General features: G+C 35.5%; 1 protein-coding gene across 5 annotated transcripts in view; it reads right to left on the bottom strand.

Moving 5' to 3' along the window:
* Nucleotides 1–16,285, bottom strand: part of CADPS2 (calcium dependent secretion activator 2) — a 628,355-nt gene that overhangs the window by 265,709 nt on the left and 346,361 nt on the right. For all 5 annotated transcript variants that reach the window (XM_062206262.1, XM_062205893.1, XM_062205984.1 and 2 more), the window contains exon 8: nt 14,681–14,820. In XM_062206262.1, the coding sequence (XP_062062246.1) occupies nt 14,681–14,820 (140 nt within the window). The remainder of the gene's footprint in view (nt 1–14,680; nt 14,821–16,285) is intronic.

Below are 16,285 nucleotides of genomic sequence, written 5' to 3'. Positions count from 1 at the left end.
GACCTTTCTCTCTGTCTCTCTAACTCTGTCAAATAAATAAATTTTTAAAAAATGCCGGTTTAAGTCCTTTGCCTGTTTCTTTACTGGATTGTTTTGTTGTTGCTGATTTTTTGAGCTCCCTATATATTCCAGATGGTAACTGTTTATCAGATGCACAGTTTGCATATATTTTCTCCCATGCTGTCAGTTCCCTCTTCCCTTTGCAGAGTGTTTCTTTTGCAGTGCAGAAGCTTCTCAGCTCAATGTAGTCTCATTTATTGATTTTGGCTTTGATTGCCTGTGCTTCTGGGGTCTTTTCAAAGAAGTCTTTGCCTATGCCAATACTTTGTAGAATTTCCCCTATGTTCTCTAATAATTTGATGGTATCAGGTCATAGATTTAGGTCCTTGATCTATTTTGAGTAGATTTCTGTGCAGGGTGTAAAGTAGGGGTCTAATTTCATACTTATGCATGTGTAGATCCAGTTTTTTCAGCACCATTTGTTAAAGAGACTGTCTCTGTTCCGTGGATTTATTTCAGCTCCTTCATCAAATATGTTGCCTGTAGGTGCATGAATTGATTTCTGGAGTTTCTATTCTGTTCCATTGATCTATAAGTCTGCTTTTGTGCCAGTATCAAGCTGTTTTGATTCTAACTGCCCTGTAGTATATCTTGAAATCAGGTATCATGATGCCTCCAGCTTAGTTTTTGTTGTATAGGGTTGCTTTAGCTATCTGGGGTCTCTTGTGTTTCCATATGAATTTCAGCATTGTTTTCTCTATGAACTATGAAGAATGTCATCGGTATTTTGATTCGGATGGAATTGAATCTGTGAATTGCTTTTGGTAGTATGGACATTTTGATGATGTTGATTCTCCCAATTCATATAGAAGATATTTCCATTTTTTAATGTCTTCTATTTATTTCTTTAGCATTTTGTAATTTTCATCACAGAGATCTCTGAAATCCTTTGTTAAATTTATTTCAAGGTATTTGATTTTTTGTAGCTATTGTAAAATGTATGGATCTTACAAGTTCTTTCTCAGCCATGGCATTGTTGGTGTATAAAGGCTACTGACTTTTTCTGTGTTCATTTTATATTCTTCCACTTTACTAAACTCTTTTGTGAGCTCCAGTAGTCTCTCAGTGGAGTTTTATGGATCTCCTACATACAGGATCATGTTATTCATAAACAAGGATAGTTTGAGTTCCTCTTTTTTAATTTGCACCCCTTTGATTTCTTTGTCTTGCCTGATGGCTATAGCTAAAACTTCCAGGACTATATTAAATAGCAATGGTGAGTGTGGGCATCCTCATCTGGTTCCGGATCTTAGGGGGAATACTGCCAGCTTTTCTCCATTCAATATGATGTTTGCTGTGGGTTTGTCACATACTGCCTTGATTGTGTTGAATGTTCCTTCTATCCACATTTTCCTTAAGGTTTTCATCATGAAAGGATGTTATATTTTATCAAATACTTTCTCTGCATCTATTGAGATAATTATCTGATTTTTGTTCTTCAGTTTGTTAATGTCTTGGATGTATCACATTGATTTGTGAATGTTAAACCATCCTTGCATTCCAGGGATAAATCCCAATTGCAGGGTGGATGATCTTTCTGATGTGCTGTTAAATTCAATGAGCTATATTTTGTTGAGGATTTCTGCACCTATGTTCATAAGGGATATTGGTCTACAGTTCTTTTTCTCTGTTGCATCTTTTCCAGGTGTAGGTATTAAGGTGGTGCAGGCTTTGTAGAAGGAGTCTGGGAGAATCCCTTCTTTTTGATTGCTTTGAATAGCTTGAGAAGAGTTGAAATTGGTACTTCTTTAAATGCCTAGAATTCTGCAGTGACACTGTCCAGTGCTGGGGTTTTCTTTGTTGGGAGGGTCTTCATTACTGATTCAACCTCTGTCTTGGTTATTGGTCTGTTTAGGTTTTCTATATCTTCAAGACTTAACTTTGGTAGACTGTATCTTTCTAGGAATCTATCCATTTCTTCTATGTTTCCTAGTTTGTTGGCATTCAGCTCTTTGTAATAATTTCTGATGCTTCTTTATTATTTATGTGGTATCTGTTATTATATTTCCTTTTTCATCTCTGATTTTATTGATTTGGGTCTTTCCCTTCTTTTTTTGGCTAGTTGTGCCAATGGTGTATCAATTTTGTTTATTTTTTCGAAAAACAGCTTTTTATTTCACTGAGTTTTTTGTATTTTTGTTTCAATTTTATTTCTTCTCTATTTTTATTATTTCTTTCCTCTTACTAGTTTTGGGTTTGGTTTGTTGTTGATATTCTAGGTCCCTGAGAAGCACTGATAGCTCACTTATTTGGTACCCTTTCAGTTACTCACATAGGTACTGACTGCTATGAATTTCCCTCTTAATACTTCTTTTGCTGTATCCTATAGGTTTTGATATGATGTATTGTCATCATCATTTGTTTCCAGAAATGTTTTCATTTCTATTTTGATTTCTTCTATGACCCACTGCTCATTGAGGAGCATGTTGTTTAGTCTCCATGTGTTTTTGTATATTCTATAGATTTTTGCATTGTTGATTTCAAGCTTTATTCCATTGTGGTCCAAAAAGAGGAATGGAATGATTTTGATTTTTTTTAATTTGCTGAGACTTGCTTTGTGGCCTAGCATATGGTCTATCTAAGAGAATGTTCCATGCACTGATGAGAAGAATGTATATTCCACCACTGTGGGGTGAAAGGTTCTATAGATATCCGTTAGGTCCATTTGATCTATGGTGCTGATTAACTCTGTTGTTTCCTTGTTGATTTTCTGTCTATCCAGAAATGGTTGATCTTTCTGGATCTTTCTTCTGTCCATTGTTGAAAATGAGGTATTGAAGTCCCCCATTACTACTGAATTAAGAGTCTATGTCTCCCTTTAGGTCTATTAATATTTTTTTTTCAAATAGCCAGGCACCCTGTATTTTGGGGCATATAAATTTATTATAGTTTATTTATTATAAATTAAATATGAATTTAATAAATTTATTATTTAGTAAATTATAGTTCCTGCTGGATTGATCCCTTAATCATTATATAGTGCCCTTGTCTCTTTTGCTATGGAAATGTCTATTTTGTCTGATATTAGGGTGGCAACACCAGCTCTTTTTTGGTTTCTGTTAGCATGGTCTATCTTTTTTTATCCTTCCACTTTCAGTCTGTCGTCATCTTTGTTGCAGAGATGTGTTTCTTGTAAGCTGCAAATAGATGGGTCTTGTTTTTCAATTCATTCAGCCAATCTGTATCTTTTAACTAAAGAATTGAGGCCACTTACATTCAAGGTGACAACTAATAAGTAACAACTTGGTCCTGCCATTCTTCCATAAATATTCCTATTGTTTACTTAGGATTTCTTTTGTATTTTCACCGGTGGTTTTTCTGCCTTTCCATTCTTTCATCATGATGTCTATCTGTGTTTCTGTGTGTAGCACATTCTTAAGCATCTTCTGTAATGCTGGACAGGTGTCAACAAATTCTTTCAATTTTTGTTTGTTATGGAAGGTCTTTATTTCACCTTCATTTATAAATGCAAGTTTTGTGGAGTACAATATTCCAGTTTGACAGTTTTTGTCATTTAAGACTTGGACTGTATCTTGCCATTCCTTTCTAACCCATAGGGATTCTGATGAGAAATAAGCTGTGAGTTTAATCGGAAATCCTCTGAAAGTAAATCTGACGTATCTCTTATGACCATTTGATAATCTTCTCTTTATGTTTTACCATGGAAAGTTTGACTACAATGTGTTGTGGTGAGGGTCTTTTCTGGTCGTGTCTGTTAGGAGTTCTATGTGCTTCTTCTACTTGAATACCCCTTTCTTTCTCAAAATTGGGGAGGTTTTCTGTAATTATTTCATTAAATAGGCTTTCTATTCCCTTCTCTGTTTCCCCTCCTTCAGGAACTCCTAAGATCTATATTTTAGGTTGCTTGATAGTATCCCATAGATCTCCAACAGTGTTTTTAAGTTTTCTATTTTTTCTTTTTTTGTCTGACTCTAAGATTTCCATTGATTTGTTTTCTAGTTTGGATATTCTTTCTTCTGCCTCATCAAGTCTGCTTTTAAGACTTCCCATTGCATTTTTTACTTGATCCACTGAATTCTTCATTTCTAAAATTTCATTTTGATTTCTCTTTATATTCTCAGTTTCCTGGGAAAAATTTTCATTGATGTTATGTAGGGTTTTCTTTGGTTCATGGATTTGCTTATGATTTTTTTGAGTAACTCTATGATTAACTTTCTAAATTCCATTTCTGGCATTTCCTCAACCTTCATCTTTGCATTCTAATATTGAAATGTTGTTGTGTTCCTCTGGGTGTGTGTGTGTGTATGTGTGTGTGTCTGTATGTGTATGTGTATGATGGTGACTTCCTTATTCTTGTTTCTTGAATTTCAGCTCTTCTTTTTCAGCATTTGTAGAGTTGATTTTTAATTTTTTCTTCTGTTGGTTTTTATCTTTGGGAATATGCTTCTGTGGCTTCATGCCCTTTCAGTGAGTAGCAGGTGTGTGGTGGTTGTAGCCAGGGGGATCTGGTCAAAGTTCTGGGATGGGGTGAGTTTTCAGGGTTAATACCCAAGCTGGGCATGTTGGAGCTCCAATCCCAGATACGCCCTACATATTTTCATGTAACCACAGAATGCCCAAGGTTTCAGCACATAGAACTCCCACAGACGCTGAGACCGGAGGGTACTGTTGGTGTGGGTGCCCCTCTGTCTCTTGCAGGTGGCCAGCCATCTTCTCACCAAGCTCTGAGGCAGTGGGGGCTGTAGGCTCTTCTGTTGCTCTGGATCACATGCACACATTAGAGTCACTGGTTTAACACATCCCTACCCACTGCTGCTGCCAGTGCTGCATCCAGGTGTCCTGTCCAGCAAGTTGTTACATGCATGCCCATAGGCTTCCACAGTCGCAGTCCTAGTATAAAATGGCTCCCACCCTCTTTCAGCCAGACTGTGGATTCTGTTTTGGAGAGACTGGTTTGAAACAACCGCCCCTCTCCACTTCCACTAGGACCACAGGCAACCGTCAGCAAACTCTAGTTCCCTGGGCTCTGGTCTGGAGCCATGCCATGCTCTCTCTCTGGCTCTATCCCTATGGGTTGGTGCAGACCAACACTTCCCTGCCCCCTTCTCAAAATGCTGCTGGCTTCAGCTCTCCATGGCTCCAGTTCTCCGAGTTCTCTTGGTTCGCATTACCACTCACCACATAAGTTCAACCTCCCCCTCTTCCCATGGGGCTTCAGGGGCAGTTTTTTCTCCACTTCTCCATCGAATGTATACTTCTGCACTATTCCCCGCACTGTTTCTTCCTAGCCCTGCATAGCATGCTGTTCCCTAATCCACCATTTTTCCTCCCAAAGTTCAACTTTTTATAGATTGTATAACAGTAAATTATTAAATGGTCTATTATTACTTTATTGTATGTATTCATGGAATACTTTCTTCTTAATCTTTTCAATATTTCTAGGCTATTTCGTTTATTGTGAATTATTTTAAAAATGGCTGTACATCTCAAAACAAAGTAAAATCATGCTTAAGTGCGTTCCATGCAGTTCAAACCCATGTTGTTCAAGGGTAAGCTGCAATCAATAAATATGTGTTGCACATGTCATGAAAAAGAGTGTTAATTGTTAAAGGAACAACAGTAGTCACTGTATACTTGCTCCCCATGTAGGACCTCTGTCCCTAATGAATTGTAGTATGAGAATCAACTCAAATTTTCTCCCCAAACTGTACTCTATATATTGTGTGTTTGTGTGGGTGTAAATTGTTGAAGTCTATGGAGTTGGTCCTCTGTATATAAAGTCATACAAAAAGTGAACCATAACAAAGGAAATGGGAGAGGGAGAGGCAGGTGGAATGGGAGCTGAGGGGGGTAAGGGGGAAAGAACCACTATATATATTTTTTTAATTTTTATTTATCTATTTGTTTATTTTTGACAGGCAGAGTGGATAGTGAGAGAGAGACAGAGAGAAAGGTCTTCCTTTTTGCCATTGGTTCACCCTCCAATGGCCGCTGTGGCCGGCGCATCTTGCCGATCCGAAGCCAGGAGCCAGGTACTTCTCCTGGTCTCCCATGCGGGTGCAGGGCCCAAGGACCCGGGCCATCCTCCACTGCCTTCCTGGGCCACAGCAGAGAGCTGGCCTGGAAGAGGGGCAACTGGGGTAGAATCCGGCGCCCCAACCGGGATTAGAACCTGGTGTGCCAGCGCCGCAAGGCAGAGGATTAGCCTGTTAAGCCATGGCGCCGGCCGAACCACTATATTTTTAAAGTTGTATCTATGAAAAAATGCATTCATTAAATAAAAACTAAAAAAAATGTGTCGAATAACTGCTTGGATGAAATGAATAATGAATTCAGGGCCTGGCTGAATGATGATAAACAATAAGCTCCAGCCTACAAGGAGTTAATCTTAGAGACAAACAACAGTGTGAACAGTTGTAATTCCACAATAGAGAATACTCAAGGTATCTAAGAGGCTTGAATCAGCCTGTAGGGGAAACACAGGGAATATCAAATAATTTTCATGCTGTCTCTTAATTTGAAATAACATAAGAATCAACCACTTATCAATTAAGAATATAATTCATAACCACTATGTTCTGAACACAGTCAGACTCAAGATGTCTGCCTTCAGGATACAGCAATACAGCTGTAGCTATGACAGGGTTCAGCACACACTACTCCAAAATTCAGTACCTTGGCTTTGAGCAAGCAGTAGAAGTGGGAAGGTCCCTGATTTCACAATAAAGTAGATAATAAAACCTTATTCCTGGCCCAGCCTATTAAAGAAAGGATCCTCCTTATCTCTGAAGACACAGAGTCCTGGAGGAGCATCTGATACAATAGTCTTTGTTAAGTCCCTTCCTCCCCTGTATATTATGGTTAGATCATACCTGTTGGTATTCCAGGCACAATTTTACAAGATTTTCATAAACACAAGCAATTTTCCTGTTTCTTTAGATCCCCTTTTCTGAAGGCTCCTGTATCATGTAAGATCTACATTACATAAAATTGCATGCTTTTCTCTTGTTAATATGTCTTTTGATGCAGGGGTCTCAGCCATGAACTAACCAATGAATGAAGAAAGACATCTTCTTCTCTATAGATATAAGACATAAACATGAAAATTGAATTATGAAAAGAAGACAGTATATGGTAAAAATCCAAAAGAAATGCTTTCTGGTATAACTAGTTATAAAATTTGAAAAAGTTCAATATTATCTTGTAAAGATAAATACCCACGTTCTCACCAGTGAAGCAATTCTAGGTATGCATTCAAGAGAAATTACAAACACATGTACAAGGAAACATACAAAAAATGGTCATGGCACTATCTAAAACAGCAAACATCTGAGAATGAGTCAAATTATATTTTGATTAAGTAGAAAAATTATAGTATATTTATAGGATGTATTATGTATTTATATACACATATATTAAATGTATAGATCCATGTGATCTATACCAAGGGTTAGGGAATAATCCATTTCTATGCATTTGATGTAAAATAAAGCAAGGAAAATGAATAGGTTTTAGCAGTAAAACAAGAGTTCATGGTGTCAGCCTTTGCTGTGTAATGTATCATTCTAAAATTAGTGTCTTAAAATAATAACTACAGGGGCTAGCATTATGGCATCCCATATGGGTGCCACTTCACAACCCAGCTGCTCTACTTCTAATCTAGCTCCCTGCTAATGGCCTGTATTTTTTCACACAAGTCTTTGGATTTACAATAATCATAGAGAAATTTGTGAACTAATGTAACTTCTTGCAATTCTGTTAAGAATATTTGAAACACACTCCATTAAATTTACATAAGAATGGTACCAATCAGTACTGTAATTTGAAGTTTACAACAGAAAGAGTTTACAACATTTAATTTGAATATAAAGGAAATGAACATATTTCTTCAGTCTATCTTTGTTTAAAATTTCATTTATTCACTCACCAAATATTTACATAGCTTCTATTAAGTGCTAGGCAATGTTCTAAGAATTGGGTCTCTAAGAACCAGTAAAATAAAATTCCTATTTTTGGAAAGTGTATTGGTTGTGGAGCTAGTAGTAGCAAACCACACCATGGAGATAACACTCTGGTTGAGGAGTTGACCATTAAAGAATAAACAATGTGACATCAGGTAATAAGAACTTAAAAAGAAGGAAGGATAAACAGGCTTCTCCTTAGTGATGTCTCTGAGGGGAGGAGCATTGTGCTCTAGAATCAGCAAAGGGCAAGATGCTCAGATCCCTAATCTTAACAACAGCAATCTTTCCCATTGACTATCTTTATAAAACATTAACATATATAATTATACAATTATTCAACGGCATGAGCACCTTGGGTGCTATGGTAACTACAAAATAAAAACCATCTAGCAAGTATTGAGAATAAGATGTGCAGCTTACCACTGCCTCCTTAAATGAAGCGTATATAAAACTATAACTTAAAATACACAAGGAAGCCTTGAGATGAAATTAAAACTAATTTACTTGGGTGTAAGTGCTAGTGAGATCAACAATGTAGTCATCATATAACTGGGAGAATGAATAAGACCTAGTAGACTACCCTACCCAGATCAAGTTACACTTGTTTGAGCTACGTAGATCTGGTTGAACTTGTTTAATGAGAGAAGTAAGAGGATTAAAAGTTGGGTTAACAATTGCAACTAAAGTCAAACTTGTTATTGAAAAATATGAGTTGAAAGCACTGGCAGTTTTAAAAGTAAGTTATATTGCTTGAAACTGAAATAAGAGAAAACATTCTCTTATTCTTGTCACTAGCCATGAAATTCTCTCCAAGTATTGTTTCTTATAAACTGAACTTATTCCTTAGATAAATCATTGGAGTCAGTTGTTTAGCCATGGTTCAAAAGATCTTAGGTAATATTTTCATTTTTATCCCTTGGATATAGAAGACAAATTTAGAAAAAAAAAAAAAAAACTCTCAAAGAGAAACAAACTACTCTCCCTACAGTCATGGTATCTGTCAAACAAAAATGTAAACTAAAGCTTAGGAGTTAAGCAAAGGGTCTTACTGGGGAACATAACTTTCATACACTCAAGAAATTAGTGGAGATTTGTATATTGCTATTTTCTCATCTAGCACAGCATTTTCCTCTGAATAGAGTCAAGTAACATAACTAAAACTTGAAGAATGCTATATTTGAAGACACTACAGTTTTTAAAAATACTTATTTAAAAAAAAAAAGGAAATTTACTATGTAACAGACACTGTGATTCATGATATATGGGTGTTTCTTATTTCATATTCAGGACAACCCCACTTTATGGTTGAGAAAGTGAGGCTATAATTTAAATAAGTTGACCAAGTTTGCCAATAAGTGACAGGGCTAGAACTGGAACCCAAGTGTGTCTAAACCCAAGTCTGTATTCTCACCATTCTATACTCTGCTTCCTGTATATGGAAACATCCTTAAGAAAACAATCTGGCTTGTAAATCATTTCACTGTTTCTATCTTGCTTTAGAATATGAAACTCAATGCAGTTTTCTTTAAGGAAAATCATTTTAGGTCAAAAAGAAACAAAAAAATAGATTGCATGTATACCATGGTGATCATATTTAATAACAATGTATTCTTCCCTGGAAAATTGATGAGAGTGATTTTAAGTGTTCTTACCATACATATGCAAATAAGTATATGGAGTAATGCACACATAAATTAACCTAATTCTGTACATTAACTATTTATAAGGCTTTGATACATAGTATTGTATTGCTAAAAAGTTTTCACTATGATTTTTTTAAAAAAATGTGTCCCCAAACAGGAGAGGGAGGAAGAAGAGGGGTGGGAGGGTGGGTATGGTGGAAAGAATTACTATGTTCCTAAAGTTATGTTAATGAAATGTATGCAAATAAATTTTAAAAAATACTATCTTAACAAAAGTGTCCCAAATTAATTAAGATAAGCAATGAATATATATGGTCCGTGTTTTTTTTTTTTTTTTAAGAAAAAATATTTTAAAGATGACCTCATAGTGTACCTTTAATTATTTGGCCTAAAGTGCCTGGAAATGTCCAAATATGATAATGAACAGTGTTTTTAAAAAAAGAGGACAGCAGTTATTTGATGCATGGAAAGTAGAAGAAATAATCTCTAAACAAATAAAAAAAAATAATGCATGTCAAGATGCTGCTTTGCTGGAGAAGAACTTTGAAAGTAAAAGAAAGTTGAAAGAAAAGCTGTAATCTGAGCTTCACATTAAATGCAAAGTAATCCATTGGAAGAAAAGCCAGAGAACTTTTGTGATGGAGTGTAACAAGGTAAAACATTGGCTTAATGACCATTAAATGTCTGTTTCAAAATATTTATATTGTCATTGCATACTTTGTTATTAGGCATTAGCAAATTAAAGTAATATATAATTTTAATATAGAAATTCCCATAAAATGACATGAATATTAAGGAATTTAGAAGAAGGAAGTTTGCTTTATGATTTATTCTTTCCATCACTATAAATCCAATGTCTACATTAACTTTTTAAGGAGTACTACTGAGTTATCTTCTGTAAGCTGTATTTGGAAAAAAAATCAATCAATCATTTCTGAAGCTAGAAAAGACTGCCAGAAGTTCTGGCAAGGTTATAAAAAGTAGGATTTTTGTGAAATTGGAATAAGGAAGACTGAGACAAATTCAATTTGGGCATCTGACCAGACTACATATAGGTTCAGGTGAAGGTCATGTGTCAAAACCTGGTTACTTTAGACAAAGACACACAGGGAAATCAGTCTACAAGGTAGTTTTGAAGTGAGAAATCAGTTTTCTCTGGGAAAGAACATACGTCCTTTTTGTAAGGTCTGGACCCTCCAAGATATTCTACCTTAACATATTAAAAAATTTTATACCCACTGTCATCAGTGTCCTCTAAATTAGCTGAAGATCATAAATCATAAATAATAAATACAACAATGATACGATATTAGAGTGTTCTCAGATCACTTTGTAAGCAAATATAATGTTTGATTTCTTTCACAGAAATAATTTTCCTTTATTTGAAACATATCTCAGCAGATCTATTAGTTAAAAAAAGATGTATGCCAAATTTAGCAAAATATTAATTTTTACACATTGAATCAACTAAATTCATATACTTTAATGAATTAAACTAGTGCATGAATGAAGTTTAGTAGGCCTGACCCCAGTCCCTGGATGCCTAGCTGCCCACCCTCTCTCTGGGAAAGCACTGGGTCACGGCACTGTAGATGGCTTGGTGCTTATTCCGTCCTTCCTGTTGCAAGCTGAACTAATGCCTCTCCCCAGGCACAAGAGATGGGCCCAGGGCATTTTATACCTTTATGGTGTAAACAGCTCGAGTCTTATTTGTGACAATTTCTAAATAGTTCAATCCATGCATTCAAAACATGTGTAAAGAGCCAAGTAGGACTCTACACAAAGAAATATGATCTTTACAAGGCAATGGTTTTGCTAACATTTCATTTAAACAATTCCTAAATATGACAAAGCTCTTCTATAGTTCCATACTCATGAAATGTTCATTTTTTACTATAAATGTTATCAGTTGTATGCAGACTTTGATACATCACGGTTACAATGTTTGATATATTTGTGTCAGCCAATTTAACTTTTTTCTTTTTTTGTTTAATTATCATTGTAGTCATTTGTCTTATTAATCACATTTTACCTTTATTTTGGCAAAGCAACCTCTGAATTAGGGAAATAATTTTATTCAATAAAAACAAGGATAGTTTCTGAATTTTAAGTTAATACCGTTACTTAGCCACTAGGCTATGCTAAAGTATAGTCCATTCAAGAACAGTTCTATCTTCCAGTTATACAACAAAGCAGGAAAATAATTTCAAAAGCGAGATGTGAATCATGTAATCATTCAAAATCTAGCTGGTAGTTCATTTAACAGACTTATCTAAGTGTTATTTATGATTAGTTTCTATGATAAATTAGGAAATAAAAAAAGAATCTTATATTTTTTGCTAAAATATGCTCTGTGTTAATACCCAATGTAGTTTTAAAAGGTTGGAATCATCACTATACTTAGTTTGTCCCAATTAAATATCTATTTTATTTGTATAGTCCTAAAAAAAAAAAAAAAAAGCACGATGCATAGTCATGGACTGATCAGGTTAGTTAACAGAAACAAGAGCTTTAAATAACATATATCTTACTTTCTGCTTAAAAATTTTAAATGCTTTTAAAACACAATTCATAATCAAACACCATTTACCTAATTTATTTTAGGAATTTTCTAATAAAAAAGTTATACTTCATTCCCTATAGATTGTGTTTAGAACTTTTAAGTATTAACTTACAAATGCAGCAAGCTCGCTCACTCTTTTATTAGTTTTCCTTAAAAATCCAAGGAATACACTATTATCATTTTCATAATCATTATTTGTATTAATAATGTTTCATTGATTATACACCGTGGGATGTACTGGGGGCTCAAACAGGTCTAATAAACTTCACATAGTTGAGAACACATATAAAATATAGATAATACTGATAAAAATTTTTTAAATTTATTTATTTGAGAGGTAGAGTTACAAATAGAGAGAGACAGGGAGAAAGGTCTTCCATCCACTGTTTCAATCCCCAAATGGCTGCAACGGCCGGAGCTGTGCAGATCCGGAGCCAGGAGCTTCCTCCAGGTCTCCCACATGGGTGAAGGGGCCCAAGGGCTTAAGCCATCCACTATTGCTTTCCCAGGCCACAGCAGAGAGCTGGATCAGAAGTGGAGCAGTGGGGACTAGGACCAGCACCCATATGGGATGCTGGCGCTGCAGGCAGAGGATTAAACAAATGCTCCACAGTGCCGGCCCCCTGATAAAATATTTATTTAGGGGCAATTGATGGGTCATATAAGGGTACTCTTAAAAGTTTGTGGTGTATTGAATTAAATAATCAGTTCATTCTGATTTAAAAAAAGTTTGAAATGCATGCATAGTTTTTTCATAATATGCGTTTTCATGAACTTTATGAAGTATCTTCATATATAAATAGTACATGAATTAAACAGAGAATACATATTAACAGAGTTCACATGAGAGAGAAGAGTTGTTGCTTACATTTTTATGATACAGAATAGGTTCATACTACAAAATTCCAAAGGATTTCAAAGTCTAAAGTGCTCTGAAGATGAAAATCCATAACAACCCAATTTATTATTTTAGCTCCTTGATCCACAAGAAGGATTTGCCATATTTCAATCTTGTTTTAAATTTGGCCTGTCTCATTTTAAATTATTAATTATTCATCTGTTAATTATTAATTAGAGGATGAATTATTGACAGAACACCATTCTGCCCCAGAACAAATTGCTATTAATCTGTTCTCCCTGTTATATGATTGCTTGGTGTACAATAAACCAATTGGAGAAACAGATTAGTTGACTTTCTACCTCAAATGCAATCAAGTGCAGTAAAACCCACTTCTGAATAACTGAGAAAAAGATGAATATAGTTATGCTATGGGTAAAATGTTTTCTATTTATGTCCATACCTAGAAATGATATTAAAAACATTCTGGGTTGGGTATGTGGCCTAGTGGTTAAGTCACCTGTGTTCTGTGACTGAATACCTGGAATCAACGACCAGCTCTGGCTCCTGACCCCAGCTTCCTCATAATGCTGTCCCTGGCAGGCAATGGTGACAGCTAAAGTACCCAAGTTCCTGTCACCCACATGGGAGACCAGGATTGAGTTTCTAGCTCTTAACTTTGGCCCTGGCCTAGGACCTGCCACAAGCATTCAGGGAGTGATGAATGGATAGGAGTTCTCTCTCCCTCTCTGCCTCCGAAGTAAGTTTTTTTTATGTAGATTTAGATTTTATTAACGTATTTAAAAAATTTTAAAAGATACATAAAATTGTACATATATATGGGGTACCCTGTAATGGTTAGAGACCTGAATACAACCTGTGATGTTCAATCAGATTGAATTTTTGGCAGGATATCACATCAGGCCAGTTTGGAATGACAATACTATGATCAACTATCTTTTAATCTGCTCTTATTCTATAGAAACAAACAAAACAAAACTAGAAGAATAAAACACTGCTTAACTGACGTTATATAAATGTGCTTCTTTCTTTGTTTTGTTTTTTAGTATTCAGAGCCGAGGTTGCCTCTTACCCACGGCGACCCCCAGGAACAGCCCCTGCACTTCTTGCTTATCTACCAGCTGCAATTTCCTTCAGTATTGATTTCGTTTTCACTTACACATTGGATGAACACTCAGTGCCCTCCTGTCAAAACTCATGCAGCTTTCTAGGTTACATCTGTACCACTCGTTAGCTTGTATGCATTATATATTCCATGTAAGTTTAACTATTTCTGGGGACCTATGTAATAGGTTTATTTCAACTGTTATATTTGTATTTTGTGGAATATATTTTAGAAATTATCTCTACTCATCATTGTTCTTTGTCAATATCACCAAGGTATAATATTGGTACAATTCAGTACCAATATTACATGTGCATGCACACAATTACATTAAGCAAATACCCATGTACTTATCTATAAAAAATGTCTATAGGCCTAAAAATACAAGTAAAACAACATACATATGTAAATACTTATGAGAAAACTCTGCATGGGAAGTTGTATGTAATGGTTACCCCTCTACCTTGACAACAGTGATATACTGAAATGAAATCCAAAAATGCAGAGAAACCTCCTCAAACTCACCCACTATGCTTCATATGTGGTGGTTTATCCATTCGCACTGCCAGTTTGATTTTTAAGTCAGAGTCCTGACTATTTTTTGGAACTATCATTCTGTGCAATTCAGCTGACTTGGAGCTATTAGACGTCGGGTATAATATAACCTGCAAAGGACAAGAAAACCACATAAGTGAGAAACACAGAAGGCCTGTAGATTAGAAGTGAAATCTTTCCATGCATACTCCTATTTGAAAAGAAGGTGCCAAAATTCAAATGCATCTAATAAACCATTTGATTTTTTCCCATCATAGCAGATGTATTTTCAATACAGACTGACTTATTTCTTGACAGGTATGTATTTTCATATTACTGTGTAATGAGTTTTCTTCCTGTGTCACTTCATAATGAATTAATAGTACAACACACTACAGGAGAATTGACAGTCAAAAATAGTCAATGAACACCTATAATTTCACAAATACTCTAAGCTCCCCAGGGCAGAGAAGTTCAGAAAGAATGTTATTTGAATTATAGATAACAGACTTAAAAAGCAAAACTAATTATTTGAGGCTGCACAAATATGCCTCATGTTTTAATATTTGCATTGTAAAATAGTATTAAAGGAAATCAACTCAATTAGAGATGAAAAGACAGATAGCACATTTTCTGCTCTACATCAGTAATACCTAAGACGGATTTTCTTCTTGACTACGTTTTCAGAACCACAAAGATATTATAATAACTGAAGTAACACTGACAGATCACCAAGTGATTCTTTCATAATATTTCCTTTCAGAAAGCCAACACAGAAAAGAAAAAGCCCACTCTTTAGATGTTAGCTGCCACACAGATAAAACGATGTATTTTGCCCTTTTAGTCAGCCATGACACCTTTCAGACACACTTATTCCAAGTATTAATGGGTATATTAAAATATAAGCACTAAAGTCTGGAAGACAAAACAAAGATATGAAGGATAGCAGATTACATTTAACATAGATTTAAGATTTAACTGAAAGGCAGATTGACAGAAGGCAAGACTGAGAGAGAAAGAGATCTTCTACCCACTAGTTCATTTCCCAAATGCCTATAACAATTGGGACTTGGTCAGACTAAAGCCAGGAGCCAAGAACTCTATCTGAGTCTCCCACAGGGATGGCAGCAACTCAAGTACTTGAGCTATCACCTGCTACCTCCCAGGCATGTTATCAGGAAGCTGGGTGAGAAGTAGAGGAGCCAAAACTTGACCCCAGGCCTTCTAGGATGGGATACAGACATCTCAAGCTGCTGCTTACCCGATGCACCTCAATACCTGCCCTGCAGCACATTTACTTTAATTCATTCTTAAAGTAATGTGAATTATAAACAAATATGAAGCTTAGATGTGAATAGAACTCTAAACATACACAGGTATGCCAAAATTCTTTTAAACTACCAATGGCTACTGACTTTGTCACAACTGCTCCACCAAATATCTTCATTTTTCCATGGATAAGTGGAAATACTCACTGAGAAATCCTCAATCAAGTTTCTCTTTCTCTCTAGGAAAGTACATGGTCATAAACACTTCTCAAACTATTCTCAACTTCCAAGTTGTTAAATATCTACTATTTTGAGACTTCACTCAAGT

This window comes from Lepus europaeus, chromosome 1 (assembly GCF_033115175.1).
Source record: "Lepus europaeus isolate LE1 chromosome 1, mLepTim1.pri, whole genome shotgun sequence".
NCBI lineage: Eukaryota > Metazoa > Chordata > Mammalia > Lagomorpha > Leporidae > Lepus > Lepus europaeus.
The sequence above is the reverse complement of the archived record's forward strand: the minus strand, read 5'-3'. Positions and strand labels throughout refer to the sequence as shown.